Source organism: Ovis aries, chromosome 19 (assembly GCF_016772045.2).
Source record: "Ovis aries strain OAR_USU_Benz2616 breed Rambouillet chromosome 19, ARS-UI_Ramb_v3.0, whole genome shotgun sequence".
Classification (NCBI taxonomy): domain Eukaryota; kingdom Metazoa; phylum Chordata; class Mammalia; order Artiodactyla; family Bovidae; genus Ovis; species Ovis aries.
In genome coordinates, this window is record NC_056072.1 from 58,281,762 (window position 1) to 58,307,068 (window position 25,307).

Sequence of the window (25,307 nt, forward strand, 5' to 3'; positions counted from 1 at the left end):
TCCCCACGTGCCGACAGGGAGCGCCCCAGGGTAGGCTGTCCACGGAGGAACGCAGGGGACAGAAAGGTCCGCGCACGACGCTGTATCTGTGAAAGGTAGCGCACACGCCTAACACACGTGGCAGAGTCGACCTGTGGTTCCCAGGCGTGCTCCTACGCCCCGGGGTCCCTGAGACCGAGCCGGGGACCCACGGGGTCACGGTTACTCTCAGAACAACGCTGGTGGCCTCCTTCGTGCCCCTTCTCCTATGAGTAGGCGGTGGAATCTTCCAGAAACCACGTGACAGGGACGATGGCATCGCTTTGATGGCTAACAGAACGCGCGCTTGCATGTTCAGGGCTGTCTAAAGTCGAGAAAAGGAGCTCAACGTCACCAGCCTTCAGGGAAACGCCAGTGAAACCCGCAGTGAGATAACACCCAAGACTTCAGCACATCACATTCAAAAAGACATACAGGTGTCTGGTGGTCCAGTGGTTAAGACTCTGAGCTCCCAATGCAGGGGGCTGGGGCTCAATTCCCGGTTGGGGAACCAGGTCCCATATGCTACAACTAAAACCCAGTACAGTCAAAAATAAAAACTAAATAAATATTTTAAAAAAATACAGACAATAACAAGTGCTGGCAAAGACAGTGGGGGCAGCCGCTGTGGGTTAGCAGGTCTGTGTTTCATGACAGTTACACAGAGTTACCAGATGACCCAGCAAGACGACATTCCTGGGTACATCCCCCAAAGATGTGAAAACACACAGCCACTCAAAGGTACGTAATGAACACCACGAGCAGTGGCACTCACAGCAGCCAAAAGGTGCCAACTGTGCATCAATTGGCAGCGCACAGACAAAGACGCGGCCCATCGCCACGCTGGAACGCCCGCCACGAGGAGCGCAGCCCTGATCCACGCTGCAACACGGAGGAAACGCCGCAGCGTCACGCCGAGTGACTACCCGGGGGCAGTCCCCAAAGGCCACATACTCTGTGGTCCCACGTCCAGGAACGACCAGCACACGCGATCCACAGAGACGGAGCCAGACCGGGGTCTGCTGGGGCCTGGGAAGAGGGAGCCGGAGGTGGCTGCTACTGGTATGGGGCTTCTTTCTGGGGTGATGAGAGTGTTCCAGGATTCGATTCTGATGATGTTTTCACAACCCTGACAAAACCTACTGAATTGTATGCTTTAAATGGGAGGGCTTAATGGTGCATGAACAATGTCTCATAAAGCTGTCTAGGAAGGAAGGGAGGGAGGGAGGCAGGAAGGAAGGAAACCGTTTTCCTAAAGCCAAGAAACCCCCCTCAGGCCACACCTTCACTGTGGGGAGCGGCTGTGAAATGAGCCCTTTTCCTCCAAGTGCCACAGGCTCTGGGAGCAGCCAAAGCCGGGGACCCCTTCCTGCCCCTGGTGCCCCACGGGCGCTGGGAGCCCACCCCTCGCCTGGGAGACGAGGGCCCCCTGCTCAGCTCTACTACACCCTCTAGAAAATCCCCTCCACTCTCAGGATCCCAGTTCCTCTTCCATGGAATAGAAGGACCACAGAGACCCGCCCAAGGTCACCACACAGGACCTCTCAGTGCCCTGACAGGCACCCCCTGCAGAAGACCCATCCACCACCCAGCTGCCAACTGGGGCTGGGCCAGTGACGAAACCGAGGGGAACCAGCCCAGGACAGTCCAGCTCCCCCACTGCACCCCGACGGGCAGGCAGCCCCTTCTCAGATCCCTTGGCGGCTGCCCCAGGACACAGGGGCCTGGTGTGCCCACAGAAGCCGATTTCCCACAAAAGCCAGGAAGCTCGCGTTCACAAGATGTCTTCTAAACGTGTGCAACAAAATCCGAGCGCTTACGAAGGTGCTTTGCAGAAAGACGCTGACCCGTGGCACTGGCGTGCACCCTCGGCCCAAAGGCAGACAGAGGAGAAGGGGGAGACCGAGGATGAGACGGCTGGTGGCATCGTCGACTCAAGAGACAGGAGTTTGAGCAAACTCCGGGGGACGGTGAAGGACAGGGAAGCCTGGTGTGCTGCAGTCCAAGGAATCACGAAGGGTCGAATACGACTGAGTGACTGAACAAAACAAGAGGGAGCGGGGGCCAGCCCCAGCTGTGCGGGGTCACTGAGGAACCTGGGGCTCAGAAAGGTGGCATCCCAGGCCTCCGGTCACACGAGGAGCGAGGCTGAGCTTCGCCCGGGGACTCAGCGTGGACGGGCAGGGACCGGGGGGCTCCTGGGTCCCTGGTCTGCTCCCAGCGGCGTGGGCTGGGGCAGAGCCACTTGGCCTGCCTGTGAGCTCGGCATGGGGGCGGGGGGATGCCCCCTCTCCAGGCCGCTCCGGGAGCCAGGCACTCCCGCACAGGACATGGGCTCAGCTGTCCAAGTTTCCAGCCTGGTTCCCTCGGGTCCCCCGGCTGTGCCTGGGGACCTCTCAGACCCAGCGCGAGTTTAAATCTCCCACACGCCCGGACTGGAGAGGACAGCAGAGGCCACAGTCTGCGGCGATCGTCCAGGAACCAGGCAGAGGCTGGGCGGGTCTCTCTGCTGCCTGGACCCACAACCCGGGGACTCTGGGGGACCCTGGAGAACCCCAGACGCTGAAGGCCCCACGTTCTGCCCCTGCACCCGGAAGAAGCGTTCCAGGACCCAAGTCAGACTGTACCAGCTCCTGCCTCACACCGGCAGGGCCGCCCCCTGCCCCTGGGGAAAGGCCCCAGTCTTCATGCTGAGGGTAACACTGCTGCCCTGGGCTGGGTCCCTGCCCCTCCCGGGCCTCTTCTCGCCGCAGCCACACAGCCTCATCCCAACCCAACCTCCCCTCCACCTGCAGGGCCTCTGCCAGACACTCTCTGCTCCCCACTGCCACTCGGTCAACACCTCCTCCTGCTCAAACAGCCCTTCCTCCAGGAAGCCCTCCCTGATCTCCAAGGACGTCAGATCCCCTGGACAGGCCCGCAGAGCGCATCCGCTCCACCCCCACGACGCTCGAGCTTTCTCTTCCGCTGAACTATACGGTCCCGGCGACAGGGCCGCGCTGGGTTTTGGGGAACATCTGGCATGCGTCACAGCCCCCGGGCAGGCCGGGCACCGGAAGTGACTGTTGGGGTGAAGATGTGGAGAAATGGGGGGTGAGGTGGGCCCGCCGCCTCCTGCACGTGTGTCGGTGGGGAAGCGGCCCCGATTCCTCCGCCATGTGCCGAGGGGGCAGCTGTGATGACTGAAAGGGCCTCTGGTCTCAGAGAGCTTACGACAGTGCGGGCACAGGCCTCGAGCATGATACGGGGGTGCAGTTAGCATGCTATTACCCAGACGTCGAGCAGCTCAAACACCCCTACCCAGCAAAATCCGGGGGCGGGGGGGCTCCTCCTCCCACACGGTCCCGGGGCCTGCAGGTTTCGCTGGGGTCCTTTTCTGGGGAGGGGGCTGCCTCTAGCTGGGCCACCCTGACCCCAGGTTCCCTCGCTTGTGCTCAGAGGGGCAGGGTGGGGTGGTCCCCGGGTCCCTCCATCCTGCCAGCCCAGCGGTAGAAGCCCCCGAGTGACAGGAGGCGTCAGAGCCCCTCTCCCCGTGGGGGAGTCAGGCATGTGGCTCCCAGCAGGTCCCATCTGGACATCCCAGAGGCGGCCGGGAACTCTGGCAAGGCTCGGAACCCTGCCCGAGCTGGGCCTGGCGCAATGGCTGGCAACCACCTTCTCCAGGCCCGGGTTGCCACAGCAGCATGGCCAAGGAGCATTTCCGCCCCGTGACCCACCTCTCAGCAGGTCCCACAGGCAAGCAGGACCAAGCTACCAGCTCCCCCGCTTCACCCAAGGGCCCTCCTTCCCTCGGGATCCCCCGGCCACTCCCTGCAACAGCAGCAGAAGGCACAGAGGCCCTGGCTACCCCAGCAGCGCGCCACTGGGCCCGACCCCCACCCACCAGGCCTCCCGCAACCCCCTCCCCACGCTGTGTGCACGGTGGCGACCACGAATAATTCCGTGTGCCCATCCACGCGTGCCCTCCGCCCCCACCAGACCACAGAGGGCAGAGGCTGTGCCCGCCCAGTTTCACCAGCCCGACCCCTGGTGCAGAGAGGCTGTTCTGCACTCGTCTATTGCAGAAACTGAGTAGCTGGACTGAGAAACAGAGGGTGGATGATCACGGCGAGCATTTTTAATTACTCAGCAGCGCTGTGCCCCTCTCCGGGCTTGAATGGGTTAGTTCATTTAACCCTCAGAACCCTTCCCTGCCCCCGACGAAGGGCCTTCCCTGCACTTATAGATGGAGAGAGCAAGGCACAAAGTGGTGCCCGCCTGAGTTACAGGCCGGGAGAACTGGTAGGGGTCAGGGGTCAGGCAGAGGGGTCAGGGGTCAGGGTGAGGAGGCGGCAGCGGCAAGATGGATGGGGTGACGGGCGGCGGTCAGTCCTTGTTCATGCGGCCAGGGCCAAACTCCTGGGTCCCACTGACATTCACCCCACCCGGCCCCCACGGTCCACACCTCCCTCCCTGGAGGAACATCAAGAAACCCAGCCCGTCCCGTCCACGCCCTCCGCCAGGCCCCTGCCAGGACAACCCTCGGATGGGACGAGGGGCACTGAGTCAGGGGCCCCTACCCCCTGGCCAACTGCAGCAGCAGCCACACCCCAAAAACCATCTGAGAAAGCCCAGGCAGAGGAAAAAAACCTGGGGCGCCCGAGAACAAAGCAAACCTCCAGGATTCCAAGGCCCACAGCCACAGAGAGGCCTCTGGCAGCAAGCAGAGGGGCGGGGGGCTGTGTCTATTTTGGAAACCCCGGAGGCTGCAGGCACAGACTTGGGAGCCAGGCCTGCGAGCCCGCCCGCTCGGGCACACGTGGACTTCATTACGCTCCCCGCCTCCTGCAGGCCCGGGGGCCTGGGTGAGGAGGAGCCCCCGGAAGTCCGCTGCCCTGGTGGCAACCCGCCACCTCCTGCCGTGAGACCACGAACCACACCTTTCCACCCTCGACCTGGTGAGCTGAAAAGCGGGAGCCCAGCGCCTAGCCTGTGCATGGATCAAGCCACAGACGGGGCAGGCACTCGGTGAGGGCGAGCGCTGCACCGTCCACTGAGAGCAGGATGCAGGGAAGGAGCCGCCGGGCTGGGGGCCTGCAGTCTCAGCCTCAGCACACTGTGGACACCCGCCGAGGGCCGCAGCGCTGGACAGACGGGCCCCCCGTCCCCAGGAAACCTTCCTGGACCCCGCCCAGGGGTGGCCCGCTCACAGCCCATTGACCAGGGCCAGCCGGGCCCATGCCTGCCTCCCCAGGGTCCCACAGGGCCTGCCCACGGCTGATGCCCAGTGAAGGTCTTCACAGTGAACAAGCCAGGCCTGGACAGGACATGGACTCCCTGCCATGGACAGAGGTCTCCAGAAAACAGGTTCCCAGGGCTCCCTCAGAGGGGTGGGCTCAGCCACAGACTCCCCCCTCCCCAACCCCTCTCCAGCTGAGCACAGACCTGGGCTGGCACCAGGACCCGAAGACGCCCTCCGCTGGACAAGGTTTCCTGGAGGAGCCAGGGAAGAGTCTTACCTTCCAGGCCGCCTCTCGGGACAGAGTGCACGGAGTTGGGGTCCTCCTCCTCCTCCAGCCGGGACCGGGGCCCGGCCGGCTGCTGGGGCACTTCCTGGGTGGGCGGGGCGCGGGGGATCTCCCGCTGAAGTGTGGTCAGGGCGGCAGGGGCACTGGGCTCGGTGGGGTCTGTGGGGGGGCCCTGCGTGGTCTCGGTCAGGAGGATGCTGGGCACGCTGAGCGTGGGAGGGGGCCCGGCACTGCGGTGCGTGGCCTGCACGTCGGGGATGAGGTTCTCTTCCACCCCGGCCCTGGCCTCGGCCCCCTCCTCCCGGACAGGGTGAGCCGGCATCGGGCCTGCCGTGGGCCGTCCATCCAGCCCCCGGGGGCCGCCTGCGGCCAGCTGCTCCCGGATGGCCGGCGCCTCCCTGTCTTCCTGACCGTTGTCCGTCACTCTCCTGGCTTTGGCCTGCACGGGGGCCGGGGGACCCAGAGCGGCGGCTGCCGTGGGCCTGGGGAGGGCGGCCGGCCAGAGAGTGGCCTGGAGGGCTGAAGGTGGCTGACCCCCGCCTCCCAGAGCGGCCGGGCCCCCAGCGCCCGCCTGGAGCTCGCCCGCCAGGGCCTCCGCCTCGGCCACCTCCTGGTCGTAGCTGTAGGGGTCCTCGTAGTGCCGCTCAGGGTCGCCCTCCTCGGCGTCCGAGGTGTTTCCGGGGGTGGCATCTCCGTGGCAGCTGGGCAGCGGGTAGCAGATGAGCTCGCCGCCCGCGTCGGGGCAGTGGCAGGCCCGGCAGGGCGCCAGGCGGACAGTGTGGCCGGCGGCGTACTTGCGGCCGGAGTGGACGCAGCCCACCTGGCCGCACTGTGGGCAGCTGTCGGCCGCCACCACGGCCTCGATGCAGTTGGGCGGCAGCTCCGGGCAGGGCATGAACTGGCAGCTGATCTTGCCACCGCCCGGCGGGCAGGAGCACTCGGTGCTGCCGAAGTCCACGAAGTAGGACTGGCCGGCGGGCACGCGGCCGCGCATGAAGCCGCCCTGCAAGCAGTCATAGTACTGGTAGCCCTCGCAGGCACAGCCCTGCTGCACGCACGTGGCGCAGCAGGCCCCCGGCTCGAGCGCGTCCTCGATGCAGTTCTCAAGCGGGGGGCACTCGACGCCCGTGCAGTCCTGCCCCGGGGCTGCTGCACCGCCGGGACTCAGGGCCAGGGCCAGGGCCAGGGCCAGCCAGGCTCCCACGGGCTCCCCGAGTCGCGCCATGCCCCGCAGCCGGCCACGTGCAGCCTCCAGACAGACCGTCCTCTCCCGTGAGGCCCTGGGGGAATCAGAAAGGACAGGGGTCAGCACCGCGTGGTGGGGGTGGGGGTGGGGGTGGGGGGACTCACGTGCACACCCGGCACACACACCAGCACGTGGGGGCATGGCTGGACAGCCTCACCGCCTCCATTCACACGCGGAACTCGGCCCACATCCCCACACACACATTCCCACCTGCTCGGACGCTGCACAGACAGGTCACCGTGGTTCTCACCTGGGTGGTGTACAGGGTTGCCAGCACCCAGCTCAGGGCTGCAGCCCCCGCCCTCACCTGCCTCCTGGCACGTCCCCGAGTGGGACCCTCTGCCCCCAGTCCCGCATGCACACACACACACACACATCACACCTGTTCACTGGGCACACGGCCACAGGCATGCGGGTGACGGGCAGGCAGAGGCCCCACCACAGTCCTCCAGGCAGTTATGAACACCGTGGCACCAAGCCTCGCCCGTGTGCCGGGACACCACGGGTGCTCTCGCACACACGGTCCCAGGCATGTGCACACGGTAGCACCCAGCTTGTTTCCCCCCGAAATCCAGGTTGACTCCCAGCCACGCGCCCAAAGGCCTGGGGCAAGCAGCCGAAGAACACAGCCAGGTGGATGCGAGGCAGGAACCAGGCCCTCCCAGGTCTCACGCAGCAACCAAGCCCCCCACCAAGGTGGCCCTCAGATCCCAGGGCTCAGGAACAACCCCCAACAGACCTCCCATGACTGCAAGCTTAGCTGCAAGGCAGCCTTCTGCCAACCTCCTCAGCAAACGTTACAGCCGTTTGCAGAATTAGCCTTGCACGCACACTGTCCTGCACACGCACACGCACACACACACACACACACACACACACACACACACACGCCGATGCCGTCTATTCATGGGGCCCTGTGAACAGCTCCCCGCCTCTGCCCTGCTCCTCCACCCACCCTGCCAGCCCCTCTCCATCACCACAGCCCGCCCCTCTCCACCCACCCCTGCCCGCCCCCTCCATCACCACAGCCCGCCCCTCTCCACCCACCCTGCCAGCCCCTCTCCATCACCACAGCCCGCCCCTCTCCACCCACCCCTGCCAGCCCCCTCCATGCACCCTGCCCGCCTCCTTCCACCGACCCCTGCCAGCCCCTCTCCATCACCACAGCCCGCCCCTCTCCATCACCACAGCCCACCCCTCTCCACCCACCCCTGCCAGCCCCTCTCCATCACCACAGCCAGCCCCTCTCCATCCACCTCTGCCCGCCCCTCTCCATCACTACAGTCCGCCCCTCTCCACCCACCCCTGCTCGCCCCCTCCATGCACCCGCCCCTGCCCACCCACCTCCATCATCACAGCCCTGCCCTGCTCAAGCCGCACACTTCCCTCCCCCAACCAGGACCCTGGAAGCCGCCTGCCGCCTCCCTCCCCCTGATCGCTTTCTCTGCAAAGCCAGTGTGCTCTGAGAGCAGCTGACCCCACGGCTTCCCGGACAGCAAGGAGCAGCCTGGATTCCCTGTGGGAGCCACCCCGACCTGCCCTCCAGGGCCCTCATGTGACCCCCGCAGCCCCTCCTCAGCCTCCTCTGCAAGCTACTCAAATGGCACCTTCTCACAGGTCCTCTCTCGTCCCCTCACCTCCATCCTCACAAAGGTCAGTGGTCCCACGGCCCTGGGACCTGCCGCGACTCGGGAGCAGGCCTGCACCGCCTGGGGCCGCGTGCTCCTGGTCAGAGATGAGGGTCCCTCTCCACCCACTCCCCGCCCCGGAGCTATGCCAGTCACTGCTAAAGCCCTCTGATTCAGAAACAAGCACAATGAAGCGATATCACTAGTATTTTAAGTTTGTAAATTTCACACCTAAGAAATATAAGGATAGGGGCTTCACTTTACTGGGTTTTTAACAGAGAGAGAGAAAGAGGGAACAGTCTTCATGCCGCCCACCACCTGGCTGAGCTGGGCAGAACACGACAAAGGAATGTGGGAGAACACGAGAGAACACAGGAGAAACGGTGAGAGAACACAGGAGAGATGAGGAGAGAACACGGGAGAACATGAGAGAACACGGGAGAAACGAGAGAACACGGGAGAGACGACGAGAGAACACGGGAGAAACGACGAGAGAACATGGGAGAACATGAGAGAACACGGGAGAAACAACGAGAACACGGGAGAAACGAGAGAACACGGGAGAAATGAGAGAACACGGGAGAAACGGTGAGAGAACACGGGAGAAATGAGAGAACACGGGAGAAACGACGAGAGAACACGGGAGAAACGACGAGAGAACACGGGAGAACATGATGAGAGAACACGGGAGAAACAAGAGAACACGGGAGGACATGAGAGAACACGGGAGAACATGATGAGAGAACACGGGAGAAATGACGGGAGAACACGGGAGAACATGATGAGAGAACACGGGAGAAATGACGAGAGAACACGGGAGAACATGAGAGAACACGGGAGAAACGACGAGAGAACACGGGAGAACATGAGAGAACACGGGAGAAACGACGGTGGCACGAGGGCCCGGCCAGCGGGGCGGTGACAGCGCGGCTCGGCGGTCGCAGAGCAGCAGCAGCCGCCCGCCTCCGCAGCCACTCGGCCAGGAGTGGGGGGCACAGGCCCCCCAGGCCGGCGCCCTCCAAACGGGGCTTGTCCGCCAGCGCTGTGGCCCCAGCGTGGCGAGGCCGGTGCCAGCCCACAGGGACTCGGGAGATCACTGAACGCCAGGCGGCCGTGAGGACAATGGGGACGTAAATGAATGAAAGCCAGGAAATGGGACAGGAAGAGGCCGGGGCAGGGCAGAGGCTGTGTCAGCCAGGGGAGCCGGGCAAGGCTTCTCTGAGGAAGTGCCATTTGAGTGGGGGCCTGAGCCCCGTCCCCCACGGGAGGCAGAGCACAGCAGAGCAGAGACCGCAGTGCAGAGGGCCTGGGGCAGGACTGGGCAGGGACGGGGTGCCCCCCACCCGCAGGGTCCACCCTCCACGGTGGAGCCCAGCGAGCAAGGGCCAGGTGGTACGGCCAGGGAGCCCCGGAGCCGGGAATGATCTGACAGGGTGCTCGACCTAAAGGGCTTCTCTGCTGCCGCGTTGAGAGCAGGAAGCTGGGCAAATGATGGGCAGCGGGAGAGGGCGTGGCAGGACCGGCTGGCAGCCTGGGTGACGGGTAAGGGGTTCAGGAGAAGCGGAGGCCTGGGCCCGGAGCGTCTGGAAGGATGGGTGGAGCCGGGGCTTCCATGGAGGGGCGCCACAGTGGGCAGAGGAGACTGGGCCAGGCTGCGTTTGAGGAGCCCGGAGACGGTCCAGGTGAGGACGGCAAGGATGCAGGTGAGGACAGGAGCACGTGCGCAGTGGGGCCAGAAGCCAGGCGTCCCTGGGCGAGGGCTGAGCCCCACGGCCCGCCTCAGGCGCGTGGAAGGGCTGAGCCCCACGGCCCGCCTCAGGCGCGTGGAAGGGCTGAGCCCCACGGCCCGCCTCAGGCGCGGGGAAGACGCCACAGCAAGGAGGCCCGAGATCCACATGACAAGCCACAGAGATGGGGGGACAAAGGCAGCCCCTCTGGCTCAGAGACAGACCGGGCTGCAGGGACAGAGGGAGCTCCCCGTCCTTGGAGACAAGCAAGCCAACTGGGAACCCGCACGCGAGAGAGGACTGCGAGGGCACGATCTCCACGCGGCTGGTTCTCGGATCCAAACACGCCGTCCCGGGGGTGCCCGCGGCTGTTCTCCCAGGGCCCCTGCCGGACAGAGCCCCCCAAATGCCTGGCTTCTGCAGGGCCCCCCCCTTCCAACCTAAAAAGAGGAATCACGGGAGGAAGGGCTGAGAAAGGGTTCTTGACCTCCTGCAGCCAGAGAGTGGGGAACACATGGAGACCGCGTGGCAGACTGCCCAGGGCCTGTGGCTGGGCCGGGGTTGGGGGCGCCGGGCCCGAGGGAGGGGCTTATCGGGGACCAGGGAGACACAGAGGCTCCCCCAAGCTCTCCCGACACCCGCAGATGAGCCAAGCTGGGTAAGGCACGCATGCTGACGATGAGACGACGCCTGTCACAGTGCCAGCAGCCTACGTGAGCCCTGGAGCGGACACTGCAAAAGGGGCACTCATGCGTGCAGGGCGGGCGCTGGGCTCTCCTGACCCGCGGGGTCCCCCCGAGGGATCTGCAGCCCGCGGTGACGGCCACTGATGGGCGTCCTCTCGGGGCCTCACGCTCCATCACCAAGAGACAGAAACAAGAGGCCTTTAGATGGGAAGGAAGATGGGAGATGCCTTCAGCTGGGGTCGTCCTGCTCTGCAGGCCCAGGGCAGGCTCGGGGCAGCAGCGGGGAGCTGGGGTGGCCAGGGCTGACCACAGCTCTGTCAGGGAGGGGTTCTGATGCAGCCCCGGGGCCAGGGTCTCACAAGCCGGGTGTGGGCAGGGCGGGGCCGGGCCTCGCTCAGCAAGGCTGTCTTCCAAGGGTGCCCAGGGAGACATGCCTACCGTCCCACAGCCCCGCATCCACAGGGAGCCCAGGGAACAGGGTGGTGACGCTGACCACACCTCCGCTGCCCTCACTGCCCGGCTGCGAGCTCCTGTCCCTGACCCCCCAAACACAGACACGTGTTCCTCCATTCAGATGACCCCCCGCCCCCATAAATGGACTACAGCGCACCCGTCCACAGAAGCCCCGGACTCACACTCTGGGAACTGGCAAGGCCACCCTGGTGCCCCCCACACGGGGCACCAACTCATCACCACTACCAAGGCTCCACTACTGAGCGTGGGGTCTGGCCTCACGTGACAGACAGTGACTCACAAGATAAGGGAATTCTTCCTTTCTCCAGTTTGCTGAGCCTTCTGATTCTGACGAGAACAGGCTTGCCAGAGCTAGCCAATAAAAATACAAGACATGCAGTTACAGAGGAATTTCAGATAAACAAGGCATCGTTGTTTGGTACTAAGTCCGCCCTGTGCAATATTGGGAGATACTTATTCCATCGTTTCTCTGAAATTCCAACGTAACTGGACATCCTATGTCTTTACTGGGCAACCCCAGACGAGAACAAAGTCTCAGGTTGACGCTGGTGTGGCTTCAAAACTTTAAAAATATCTGTGGGGCATCTTTCTTTTAAACCCGAGGCAGACACAGCCAAACGCTGAGGCTCTCAAGCAGCTGGGGATGACAGAAGGGAAATAAACACTCAGGACCCTTGTAGACACACCAGTTACAAGCACGCGAGTAATCGGGACCACCTGGCCTGCTGGCCGCCACCTCACAGAGCAGCGCTGGCCCCAGCATCTCCCAGAAGCCTGTCCAGACTGCTGCCCGCTGCCCCCAGGTCCAAGCAGAGGGTGAGCGCCAACCAGCCACCCCACCGTCTGTCCACGGGGTATGCTTGGAACCCACACAGTGCTTCTGAAACCAGTTGCTGTTATTAATGTTGCAGTGTTACTAATTTATATAATTGATTTAATGTTATGACACATAAAATCAGAACATTTTTACAGTCAACCTGGATTTCCAATTTCTCTAGGAAAATCTGAAGCTGGGCCTGATGGCAGGTCCACGCTCACTGTCCATCGGCATCACGAGGCTCCCCCTGGCACCCCACTTCTATCCGCTGGAACCCTCCCAGGCCTCTCCTGTCTACACACAAGCAAGAGAGTCCCAGGGGAGGCAGGGGTCCCTGCTTCTTCCTGCCTAGAGTCTCTACCGGAACCGCCTAGTGTTCTGGGCTAGGAACTGTCTCTTCTCTAAGTAGAAGCTGGGGAATCGTGCCCACTCCAAGAAGTCCACTCCAAGGAGCCTCGAAACCTAGAGAGCATATTAAAAACCAGAGATGTCACTTTGCCAACAAAGGTCTGTATAGTCAAAGCTATGGTTTTCCCAGCAGTCAGGTACAGATGTGAGAGGTGGACCACAAAGAAGGCTGAGTGCTGAAGAAATGATGCTTTCAAACTGTGGTGTTGGAGGAGACTCTTGAGAGTCCCTTGGACTGCAAGGAGATCCAACCAGTCCATCCTAAAGGAGATCAGTCCTGGGTGTTCATTGGAAGGACTGATGCTGAAGCTGAAACTCCAATACTTTGGCCACCTGATGCGAAGAGTTGACTCACTGGAAAAGACCCTGATGCTGGGAGGGCTTGGGGGCAGGAGGAGACGGGGACGACAGAGGGTGAGATGGTTGGATGGCATCGCCGACTCGAGGGACATGAGTTTGAGCAAGCTCCGGGAGACGGTGCAGGACAGGGAGGCCTGGCGTGCTGCAGTCCATGGGGCTGCAAAGAGTCGGACACGCCTGAGCGACTAAACCACCGCCAAGGAGCCCGCTCCTACCCGGGCGGCCTGGAAGGTCAACGGTGTGAGAATCCGACCTCATCCGCGCAGCCACAAGACACACGCACCGGGGGGGGGGAAAGTGGAGTGGCACGCTGGCGCCCCCCAGAGGCAGAGCCCGAGACGGGGCACGGGGCCCACTGCAAGACCCTTGGGAGGAGAGAAAAGGGGCCGTGATGGCAACGGAGCCGTCTTGGCCAAAGTCTGACACCTGCCTGACCCCACGGGGAGCGCCCAGGGCTCACCCCCGTCAGGCACGTCGGAGGGTCACCTGCTGACAACGGCGGAGAGACGACGGCCGGAGATCACGACCTGGGCCTGCGGCGGTGGTGGTGGTGGGGTGGGGGAGAACGCCTGTCGGCCAAGGGTGAGCGTCTGGAGAGGGTGCCGGCGTGAGCCAGGAGGAGCAGCCTGGGCGCCAGCGGGGACCACAGGCTCTGCCACGCACAGACGCACACGCACGTGCGTGCGTGCAAGAGCGGGCCAGCGAGCCTAAGCCAAGAGGCCACCCCCAAAGCTAGCTTTACCCGCTATGCAACTTGGGCTGGGATCACCCCAGGCTCAGAAAGGTAAGAAGGTGAGGTCCTAAGGTGTCGACGCAAAGCCCGCAAGGTGCTGAAGGCCAGGGACGCCTGGCGTGCTGCAGTCCGCGGGGCCACAAAGAGTCGGACCCGACCCAGCGACCGAACCACCACAACACGTGTCCTGAAGCAGTGTTTGCACACCGATGTTCACAACAGCATTATTCTCACTAGCCAGAAGGGGAAAGTAACCCAGGCGTCCATCGACAGACAGACGGACCAACGTTACATGGTTCTCTGCACACAACGGAATATTACCCAGCCGTATAAGGGGGTGCTAACACTTGTGACTACACGGGTGAGCGTGGAGAACGCTGCTCGGTGAAGCGAGTCAGACACACGAGCACGGGCTGTGCGACCCGCTTACGCGCGGTCCTTAGAGAAGGCAGCTCCACAGAGACGACAGCAAGATGGTGGGCGCGGCGGGCGGGCGGGGCGCGCGTCTAACGGGAAAGAGGGTCGGCTTGGGAAGATGAAGGCTCTGGAGAGGATGGTGGGGACGCTCACACACCAGCGGGGATGGACTTACCGGTACTGAGGTGTCCATTCAGAAACGGCCCAGCGGGGCAGTTTTATATGTATCTTCTACAGTCAAAAGTAAAAAAACGTGTGGTGCGGAGCCGAAAGTGAACAGTCAAGGAGCAGAGAGAGCAGGAGAAAAGAAGAAGTGCTGTGCTGAAGAGCTAACAGGAAGCCAGGGGCCGCCCCCGAGACCTCGCCGTTGTAGGAAGCTTCCTGGCAGCCAAGGCTAAAAGGGAAATCGGAGGATGACCCGGTGCTCCGTGTCTGATCAGAGGAAGTCATCTAATTCTCTGGGAAAAATAAACGTACTCTTGGCACAAAACGTCAGGAGGGATGTTAGCTGTTGATCAGGTTCGTATTAACCTTTGCTTCCTCAGCACCGACGGAATGCCCAGCACTGGCCTGAGAACTTCCAGCGTGTTGATTTTATTTAACCATGACACCAACGGTAAAAGGTGGTTCAGATATCGGAAGGCAGATCCGCCTGGTCAGGGAGCACAGCCTGGGTCCTCCACGCTGCAGACACTCATTGCCCACCTGCTGCCTGCCAGCCTCCATGACAGGTACCAGGACGCGGCCACGAACAAGACCCCCGGAGGCCAAGACCTCGTGTGGCCAACATCCTGGTGGACGGAAGAGACAAATAACACGTAAGAAGGGAACAAGGAGGTTGTGAGGGATGACCCTGGCAAGACAGGGCCGCACAGGCCTCTCCAAGACGGCGACACTTGGGCCGAGGGTCTCCTGGCACAAGCGCGGTGGCCGTGCTAGGACGTGGGAGAAGCAAGCCAGGAGGTGGTAACGGCACGTGCAAAGGCCCTGCGGCATGAACCAGCAGCACTCCCTGGGGCCGGCACGCAGGGAGACAGAGAACCGAGGGAGAGGGGGGTGACAGGAACCGCAAGACGGAAAAGAGGTCGGGGTGTGAAAATCAAGGAAGAGGAGGAGGTCAGAAGAGGAGGCCAGTCAGTCCCCCATGCCCAGGGCCCCAGGGGACGCGGCAAAGGGTCTTGGTGGACACTATTCCAACAGGGTGGCGGGAGGCATCACCAGGTCCCAGCACGTTAGGAAGTTGTCAGGAAGCCGGAGGAAGATTCCAGCCACAGGTAGCAGGGAGCTGGGTTAAACTCTGTTATTGTCAAGGAGGGAGAGCAAGCAGGGGGCAGGGCTAGACGGCCACGCCCAGTGAGGCTGGTGGGTGCTGTGGGGGCGGAATGGGCAAAGGACCACGGAAGGAAGGGGCGTCCTCCGGGGTCAGAGGCGGTGGTGGTCACAGGAGAGTGTCTCCACTGCTGTGCTGACTTTCATGGACTTTTGGGTACGTTTTGGTATGCATGTTTTTTCACAAGGGAAGAGACTTTTAAAGAAAAGAGCCTATTATAATTGCCCAGAAAAAGGAAACAGAGCTGTTGGCAGAAGAAATGGACAGGACTGGACAGACGTGAAAACCAGTCACAAATCACCCGAAGAAAAGTGATGAGGCCTGGCTTCCATCTTTAAAGGCCAATATTCCTGCCCCTTCTCACGGAAAGACATCTCAGTGATCTGTGCCGTCATCTGCAAAAAGACAGCTCTGGCCAGGGGAGAGTGGGCACGGCTGAGGGCACCGGGGACTAGCCTGGGACCCCCAAGGCAGATGAGGACTAGAGGGAGAGCAGGGAACCCCGGGTCTCGGGCCAACCTGAGGTGAAAGTACTGACCGCAGCGGGTGTTGGGGCCCGTGTGCTCATACTCATGGCCCTGGAGACCCTCCACGGGCGAGCTTGTGAAAACACCGGGAAGACCATCCTTCCGGTTTAACAGCCAGGCTTCTTCCCCTCCCTTCCCTCTCTTTGCTCATAAAGAGAAAGGAAAAAAAAAAAGTAACTAAAATGGTTAAAATCTCCTTAAATCTGGAGTGAGGGTTGAGCCTTCATACATAATCGCTAATCTCATTACCAACATAAGCAGGTGAAAAATCACAAAGATGAACACCCAAGACTTACAATCAACCCTCGAGAAAAGGAAACGCTGCTTCTGGCACAGGACGGAGCTGATGTTTTCCTTCCCCAGGAGTCACGACTCTGGAGAGAGGAAGCACACTGGGCACAGCAGTGAGCGATGGCCCTGCCCGCGGCCAAGGCTGAGCTCATCACCCTCCCCACCTGCGTCCCCACGCCCTCCACCCGGCCCCAGGCAGGCAGACAGGCATCCAGCTTGCCCGTGGTCCTGCCCGCCTAGGACTTCTCCCCAGACGGCCTCCCAGTTGCTAGAAATTCTGATGCTTCTCTGCCACCTCCAATCTCTTGCTTAATCCACCCATCTCCACCACAAAAGGAAAATGTGAGCATTCCTTGGACATGGGACGGCTTCTCATTACCCATCGTACACTCACTCTCCTTCCAAGAAGGGCCCCTGGATCTCACTCCGGGGTCCACGCCACTCAACTGCCATGCCATCAGTGCTTCTCACTCCTCTCACAACAGTGGATAACCCAGGGATGGACACCAGGCCGGCCCGAGCCCACGAGGCCCAACTCCGGTGAGACACTGGGCAAACGGCCTCTCTTGTTCCCACCGTATTAGGCATGAACTGCTTTAACAATGAGGGTCCCTGAGGCCATCGTGTTGTCAGGTGGAGACTGTCTGAGGCCGGGGTCAACTCAAAACCAAACAAAACACAAAGGAAAAGCCAAGATACAGGAAAAGAGAAAGAGTCACGGTGACAGCTGTCAGGCACCTGGGTCCAGCCAGGCCTGAAGCTAACAGATAAGCCGGACTCGCAATGTCACGAACCCACCTTGCTTACGCTTCCCATCACCTGCGACCCAAAGTCGTAACAGGCATGTGGGCTTATAGAAAAAAACTGATGCCTATCATTTCAGGGGTCTCAGAGACTCTCTGGGACTCATGGAACCAGGGCTGAATCCCCCTGGCCCACGGATAAAGTGAAAACTCCTAGGGTGAGCTCTCAAAGTCCTTCACCATCCCACTCTCACCTATCTTTCCTGCTCCATTCCTCTGAGTCGCCCTCCACATACGTAATTCCTGTTAAATTCTAAGGCTCTGGTTCCCAGCCGCTCATTTTGGCTCATATTGTTATCCCAAACAAGGGTGCCCTCCCTCCTGAATCTCTGCACACCCAAACCTAACCTTAAGGCCAAGACCCAAGGGCGGGTGGACGGATGAGTGGGTGGGCACCAGAGGGAAGGTGGATGAGCAGGTGGACTAGCAGATGGGAACGTGAACTGGCACGTGGATGGACAACGACGAAGAGACGGACGGCTGTCTGACGGATGGCGGTCCGATCAGGGATGATGGGGGAATGAATGGCAGATGGAAGACGGATGTGAAGACGGGTCGGCGGACGGAGGAGTAACCAGCCTGTGGATAAATGTCTGGTGGATGGGGGCGGGTGGGTGGAAAGATGGGTGAGGAGACACAGGCAGCGTGGACGGGAAGGTGGCTTAACAGCGAGGGCATCCGCAGGGGGACGAAGGGCTGAAGGACAACGGGCTGGCTGGGTAGGGAGCGGGTCAGCAGACAAGCGGATGCTCAGATGGCAGGTGGGCCAGCAGACCGTGAGCAAGTGAGGGGAGCTCTCACTCCATCAGTGCCCCTCCCAGCCTCCCTGGAAAACCCAGAGCAAGGCTCGCAGCTCCCCTGCAGGCCAGCGTCTCAGGCGAGTCCTGCACCGCGGTGAACAGCGTGCAAAGCACAGGGCGGGTGTCAGACGGGCTCACGTTCACAGCCCAGGGGAGCCACCTCCTGCCGTCTGACCACGGACCAGAAGCTCCAACTCCGAGCTTCCTTTTCCCCGTCCATCCAGCGAGGAGAACATGCTGCCCTTGCAGGGCGCTATGGGATGAGATCGAAAGGTAGCTGCAGAGGCCAGCCCGAGACCTGGTCCCGTCAGAGCTGACGATAATTCCCACTCTACTAAAAACCGTTCCAGCGCCTAGAATAAGAACGGGGCCTCCTCCTCCCGTTTTATGAGACTAGGAAAAGTCCTGATACCAAAAGCAGATGCGGGCACGACAAGAGTGAGGTGCCGGCCAGCCTCACTTATGAATCGAGCTGCCAAGCCCTAAGTAGAATATCAGAAAATTGAATCCAGCAGCACATTACAGCAGTAAGAATACATCGCGTCCAAACAGGGTTTACCTCAGGAATGCAAGCGCCGTACAACACTGAAAAATCAAGGCAATTCCCTAAAAGACAAATTCTGTGTGATCCTTTCAATAGACGCTACTCAATAAGCTTCAACATTTCGTGATTAAAAGTCCTGAGAGAAGTCAGTTGCTCCGGGTACAGTGGGTCATCCACTCGGTCCTTCCTGGAGGGGCTCCCTCCCTGCCAGATGTGGAGAATGGGCTCACCCATCACCCACCCCCCCAGGACCACACATACACAGAATAAAAGTAGCTCAGTCGTGTCCGACTCCTTGCGACCCCATGGACTGTAGCCTACCAGGCTCCTCTGTCCATGGGATTTTCCAGGCAAGAGTACTGGAGTGGATTGCCATTTCCTTCTCCAGCGGATCTTCCTGACCCAGGGATCGAACCCGGGTCTCCCGCATTGTAGACAGATGCTTTACCGTCTGAGCCACCAGGGAGTCCTAAACTGGCCTTTACAGGGATTTAATTCCCCTCCCGCGTGCGTGTATGCCGCTATACATGACTCCATGTGACCACACGGACTGTAGCCCTCCAGGCTCCTCCATCCATAGGCAAGAATACTAGAGGGGGTTACCATGCCCTCCTCCAGGGGATCTCCCCAACCCAGGGATCGAACCCACGTCTCCTGTGTCTCCTGCACTGCAGTGGACTCTTTAGCCACTGAGCCACCTGGGAAGCCCCATGTCTCTCCCTGAAAGGGACGCAAAGGGAGGAGATCAACTCTGGGGTCCATCATTCCTTCAGAGCCTCCCAAACCAGGCACGTGCCCTTCTCCAGCCCCTGGACTCCAGAGGTCCATGCACACTGAGAAACCACTGGAGGAGGAGAGGGGAGTCCCCGAGCGGGGCCGGGACCCGGTTCTCCCCCTACCTCCGGGCTCACGCAGACCGCCTCTGGCTTCCTGTTTTCCTTCTCCTTCGGAAGCAACATGCGTTTTCAAGGGAAGCTGAAAGACCAAGCGTCCCTCCACGAGAGACGCATGTCCACAACCTGCGGGTCTGTGTAAGCAGGAGTGTTGGGGCAGAGGCGGGGAGGCAAGTGTGTCTGTGTGCATGTGAAGTCTAAGTGAGTATGCGTGTGGGCAGGTGTGTCCCTGAGGCACGTTTAAGCGTGTAGGAGTGCATGTGCGTGAGTGTGAGCCTGTGCACGCCTGCCGCACTGGGTTCCCAGCTGCACTGGTGTGACCGGGGTGTCAGCGCCTACCGCACCCCACGTCCTGTCCAACCTCAGCACGGGCAGCTCTGCCCACATCCCCGCGCTCCGGGCTCCCGCGGTGCCCTGGGCAGCCTGGTTCTGCTACCACCTCCCCTCTGCCCAGACGGGTCAGATGCCCATGGGGCCAAGGCAGGCAGGTTGCCTCCTCGTGCTGGGAGCTGACATCTCGCCCACATGGGCCGGAGGCGGGGACCCAGCTCTCCTGCTCAGCCCTGATGCTTCTGGTGGGCGGGAGAGTGGGGATGGGTGGCTGGATTCACTCGCCCGGCCCCAGCACAGGACGGGAACAGGATATGAGATGCGTCCTCAACGTGAATGTCACCTGCACTCATCCCAGAAGGGCCTTCAGCAACGGAGAAGAGCTCACCTGACGTCACCCGGCAAGTCGCTGGCTAAGCTGGAGGTGGTGGTCCCACCGTGACCCCCGCCGGTGTGTGTCCACCCTTCATACAGAAGTGTGTGTCTCCTGGGTCCTCCTCTGAGCCTCACAGAGGCCAGGGAGGGACTCTGGGGCGGGGCGGGGGGTGGGCAGAGACATGCAGACACAGAGGGAAGCAGCAGCAGACAGACAGACAAGCAGAGAGACAGACAGGGATGGGCAGGGGGCCGGTCCGGCAGACCTGGGCTCCTGGACCACCCTCCGAAGCATCAGCATTCGGAAGGCGGTGTGGCCAGGGAGGCTCTGTGACCGTCTGGGGCCTCTGCCAGGCCAGCACCCCCATTTATTTGCACGGCCCTGAAATTTAGAAACTTCTCATGGGGGTCCCCAAAGGGCCCCCAAGGCCGTCAGTCAACTCTGCTGGAGCAGAGATGGGCAACAAGTGGGACCAAGCCCTGGACCCTGGACGTCAGGGTTCAGATGTGAGCCCAGGTCCCCCCAGGCTGTGGGCGGTTCAGAGCATGTGACTCCAGAGCGGACCCGCTCCTGTCTGCTCGTGAGCCCAATCACAACAGCCTCCCGGCAACACGGGCAGACTCCAGAGGAGATGGAAAGGCCGCAGCAGGGTGCCAGGCATTCAGTAAAGGGCCTGCCCCAGCTCCTCTCAATCTCACAGCCCCTCAGGTCTGCCCACTGTTCTGGACCCTCTGCCAGGCACACCCTTCTGGCCTGAGCAAACTCCTAGTCATCCCTAAAGACCCAGCCCAGTATGCCCTCCACCAGGAAATCTTTCCTGGGCATTCACAGCTGCCTTTTATGCCCTCCCTGTGCCCTGTGCATGGAGACCTGACCATTTGGAATAAGGAAGGCCGGGCTGGAGGTCGGGACTCTGCAGCCTCACCCCGAATCTCCAATTCCCCATTTTCCAGGCCCAGGCAGGTGCACCAGCGCCCTGGCCTGGCGGGGTCCTCACCCCACCGTCACCCAGCACCTCGGACCCCTCTTCTCACACTCCAGGCCATTCCTGGGCTCCAAGTGAGAGCAGAGCCAGGAGGGCTGGCCCCAGTTTGCAAATGAGGAAACTGAGGCCCTAGGAGGTAAGATGGCCCGAGGCCAGCAGAGTCTGCTCGAAGGCAAAAGCCGCCAGGGCCTCAGAGGGTCATCCACTCCTGGGCACATGGGGGCTGGTGGCCCCCACCCTCTTGGCCACACAGAGGCTCTTGACGCTCCCCGCCAACTACACCCCCTGGCAGACAGGCACAGCACTTCCTCACTGACGCTGACCAGGCGGGGGTGCCCTGGCCGCCCACACTGCAGCATACGTCCCCGCCGACCGAAAAGCCAGGCTCCCCACCCTGAGGAAGGAAATAACCTTTCCCCAAACCAGCACTTTCTTTGCAATAATCTCCATATATGAGAAGACGGGCATTTTTGCAATGCTTCCAAATTCCAACAACCCTGAGGACAATGGTGCAAAATGACGCACGACTTGACCCCACAGGGACCCCGAGCAGGGACCAGCCCGAAGGAAAGGAGTTAGCGGTTCGTGCGCGCCAGGCACCCCACAACCCAGGGCCAGCCGGCCCAGGGCAGAACCCGACGTGGACATACCTGGCCCCCGCCCAGCCCTGCTCCTCACATGCTGTGTGACCGCAGCCAGCCTCCCACCTATGCTGAGCCTGTTCCCTGCCCAGTCACCCGCCCAGGCCTCCCACTGGCTGGCGGACCCCCGTCCCTCCGCTCAGAAACGCCCGAGGCTGCCCACCGGCCACCCTCTGAGCAGGACTTAGCTTAAGGTCCTCCCTGTCTGGTCCAGGGCTTGAGGCCAGCCTCACAGCCCGCCTCCCCTCCAACTCATCTGAGAGGAACCAGTGTTCTCCTGTTCACCCCTCAACCTTCACGTTACAGAGAAAGCATCGCCCCCTCCAGGAAGCCCTCCCTGACCACGCCCACTCTCAGAGGCTCCACGCTCTCCCCTAGAACCGCTCTGATGGAAGCATTTCAGAACTGCCTACGGGGGTCCCTGGGGCCCTCAGGATGGCTACAGGAGGGACCCTGGGCTGGCCCACACCAGAGGCTGTCCTGAGTGCTGGGTGTGAGGAGGGGACTCAAGGTCCCTCATACGGAAGGAATCCCGAGTCCAGCCAGCCTCTCCCGGCTGCTCCCACACAATCCCCACCCTGGGTTCCCAACCTTCCCGGAGGCAGGCTGCGATCCCACTCCCAGAAGCCAGGGGTCCCTGAAATTCCCAATCAGATCGGCCCACTCTCATCTGATTTCTCATCACACCCAGGGTAAGACTGAAAGTCCCCCTGAATCCCCAGATCCGACCACCCCATGCTCACGGGGGTCCCTCCTCCAGCTGCTCCGGGTCATTTGCCCAGGCTGTGCCCCCTCCCCCGAACCCCACTGGCCTCCACTGATGTTCCACCTACAGCAGCTCCCCCCAACCCAGGCTCTGGGCCAGCTTCTCCTGCTTTGCAGCCCAGGTGTACCCGGCCGCCTCGGGACCTCACAGTGAGCATCTGTCTGTCTCCCCTAGACAGCGAGCTCTCTAGGGGGCAGAGGAGCTGGTCCTGGCATTGCTTTCCCCAAGGACAGCGACCAGCACCCACTGGGTATCACTTCCTTCCTCTTTCCAACAACCCTAAGAGATGGGTTATGACACCATTTGACAGATGGGGTCCTGTCCCAAAGGAAGCACGGCCTGCGACCAGCAGAGGTGGGATCTGAGCCTTGGGGATCGCCGAGGCGGGGACTTCCTTGCACCCAGCAGGCCCCCGTGGTCTGGACCTGTCGCTGAGCTCCAGCCCGTTGGCAGGCAGACTGCAGAAACAGGCTGGAGAAGGGGCGCCAAGTGCCATGGTGCCCACCCCAGGAAGAGCCAGCAGTCAAACCTGGAGAAGGAAACTCCCACAGGAAAAGGGGCAGAGAAAAGGGCGGCATTTTTTCTTTTGTCCAGTTGCCAAACTTTGCAAAACGTGACTTTGCTCGCATCTAATTTTCATCACAGTGGAAACCTTTCTATACCGTGCCAGGAAGAAGTCAGTCTGTTCGGTAAAGCAAAGAACTTAGAAACCGTCCTTAAACGCTGCACTTAAAACTCACAAACGAACCCTCACCCACCAACTGCTCAGCTGTGTCTGACTCTAACGTAATGCTTAAACAGCGAATACAGTGGTGTGGTTCAAAATCCAAAAACACAAGGCTGGCAGTGGGCGTGTCACCTGATCTTACAGCCTGGCCCCCACCTGCACACGCCCTCCAGGCAAAGCAGACGACCACTCTCACCCCAGGGCTTCCTCCCCGCGTTTGCCTGCGAGCATACGAGCAAATGCGGATGTGCAGCTCTTACTTGGCACAAGACACACTGGACGCCACATGCTGTCCACCACCTTCTCTTCCTTCAACGGACCTCGAGGATCAGAGCCTCCTTTTCACAGCTGCATAGTCTCCCGTCAGACGGCTGCACCAACACCTGCTTCACTAGCATGCATCACCCTGGATCTCAAAGGTCTGTCGACGGCCCTGTCTCCTCACCTCCCCTGTAGCTTCTCAAGGGGGAGACCTGCCCTCGGGCCCAGGCCCAGAGAGGGCCTCCCCACTCCTGCCAGCACGCTCCTGGTGGGGGCACACAGCCTCCAGATTGCGCCGCCAGGGAGGCTGTCTTAAAACGGCAATCAGAGCTCGTGGCTCCCTGGATAAACACTTCTCCGCAGCTTTCCAACTCCCTGACCTGCCCCTCCTCCCCTCCCCTACCGGCTCCAGCCTCCTCCTTTCTGTCCCTAGTCCTTTGAACACGCCAAGGCTCATGTACACCACGCCAGGGCCCCACTAAAGGCCGCTTGCACCAGCTGCGCCCTCAGCCTGCATGCTCCCATCTCAGCTCAGGGATCCCCTCCTCCGAGGACCCTGTCCTCCCACCTGGGTTGGGCTGCCCTGTTGGCTTCAGCGCCTTTATAGCAACTACACCTGTCTGAAGTCAATCTAATTCAATTCTCTGTTGCCTCAGTCACCCTACCTGGCAGGCTGGAACGACATCCCAGGACCAGGCCTTCAGTTGGGGTGGGGTGGGGGGGCAGGTGGTGAGTGGTGGGACATCAGGGTTCAAGAAGCCAGAAAGGGGAAACACCCAGACACTTCCTGGGCAGCGGGCCCCAGGCTCCCCTCCCCAACACCCCATTTCAGGACCGTGAGCCCTTTACAGAAGAGAAGACCCAGGGTCAGGGAAGGGCGGAGCAGGCCATTGGCACCCTCCTCTGTAGCAAGAACGAAAGCCTCGCGAGGCGCAGGGACGAGGCTGGGGGCCGAGTCCACCCCCCAAGTCCCGCATGCCACCCACAGGCCCAGTCCTCAGTCAGTCAGTCAGCAGACTTCCAGGTAGCCACCCACCACAGGCTCAGCCGCATCCATGCAGCAGAAAGAGAGCAGAGAGTCACAGCAACCAGGCCTTAACACAGCCACCGCCCCGCCCCACGCCACCCAGCGCGAGGCCGCCAAGAAGTGGGAGCTGGGAGCCGGTCCCTCGGCCTGAGCCCCGCCCTGCAGAGAGCGCCCTCCTCCTCCAAGGCCAGCCAGGGGTGGGGAAGGGAAGTGCTCCCTGCTCCCCTCCACGGCAGACGCAGAATTCTGATGCCCAACAGGACACACCGAGGTCCTCCGGAGGCCCCGCAGCCTTGGGGAACTCGGGGTCTTCAGCCTGGCAGTCCTGGAGTCACAGGGGCTGCAAGGCCACAGCGGGAAGAGTGCCCACCGGCCCAGGCCCCCTTGGGGTGGGCACTGCTGCTGTAAGGGCACCCCAGTTTATACAGCAGGTCTGGGGGGAGCTGCAAATGGGAAAGCGGCCAGCTGGGGACTACGGCCTAGTGGGCCCCAGCCCCGACCCCAGGGGCGGCAGGCAAGCCAAACTATCCAAGGGCCCAATCCCCGGCGACATGGGTCCCAAGCCGCCGGAACCCTGCGATTTCTCACAAGACAGAAATCGGATTTTTCTGTGAAGCTCACCGATCTGCAAATGCTGACAGCTAATTAAATTTTTAAAAAGAATACTAACGTGCTGAGAGCCAAACCAAACAGGCAGGGCCAGGCTCGGCTGGGGCTGGCAACTCCGCGCCTCCCGAGTAAGAGCCTCTGACTCCATCCACGCCCTGCCCACTGCCCTTCCCAAGGCTCTGGACCCGGTGGTGGAGGGGGAGCGGGAAGCAAGAGATGGAGCAGTAGTTCCCAGGCCCTCCCTTCCTCCCGGGGGGCGGGGAGGGGGGGTGGACGGGGATCTTCAGCCCTGTTTGCACGTGGAGACGCTCAGAGTCCCAGTCACTCAGCCACAGACTCCGGCCAGGCCCAGGCACCAGCTGACTCCAGGGGGGGC

The 25,307-nt window shown here is 61.6% G+C and overlaps 1 protein-coding gene across 9 annotated transcripts in view; it reads right to left on the reverse strand.

The window, feature by feature from the left end:
- FBLN2 (fibulin 2) overlaps positions 1–25,307 on the reverse strand; it is an 87,739-nt gene that overhangs the window by 36,593 nt on the left and 25,839 nt on the right. For 4 of the 9 annotated variants that reach the window (XM_060402958.1, XM_060402961.1, XM_060402960.1 and 1 more), the window contains exon 2: positions 5,517–6,805. In XM_060402958.1, coding sequence (XP_060258941.1) covers positions 5,517–6,750 — 1,234 coding nt within the window. In that variant the 5' untranslated portion in view covers positions 6,751–6,805. Of the gene's footprint in view, positions 1–5,516; positions 6,806–14,552; positions 14,813–17,320; positions 17,566–17,910; positions 18,026–25,307 lie in introns of all 9 variants that reach the window. The other 5 variants (XM_060402957.1, XM_042236450.2, XM_060402959.1 and 2 more) reach the window with 5 other exon arrangements.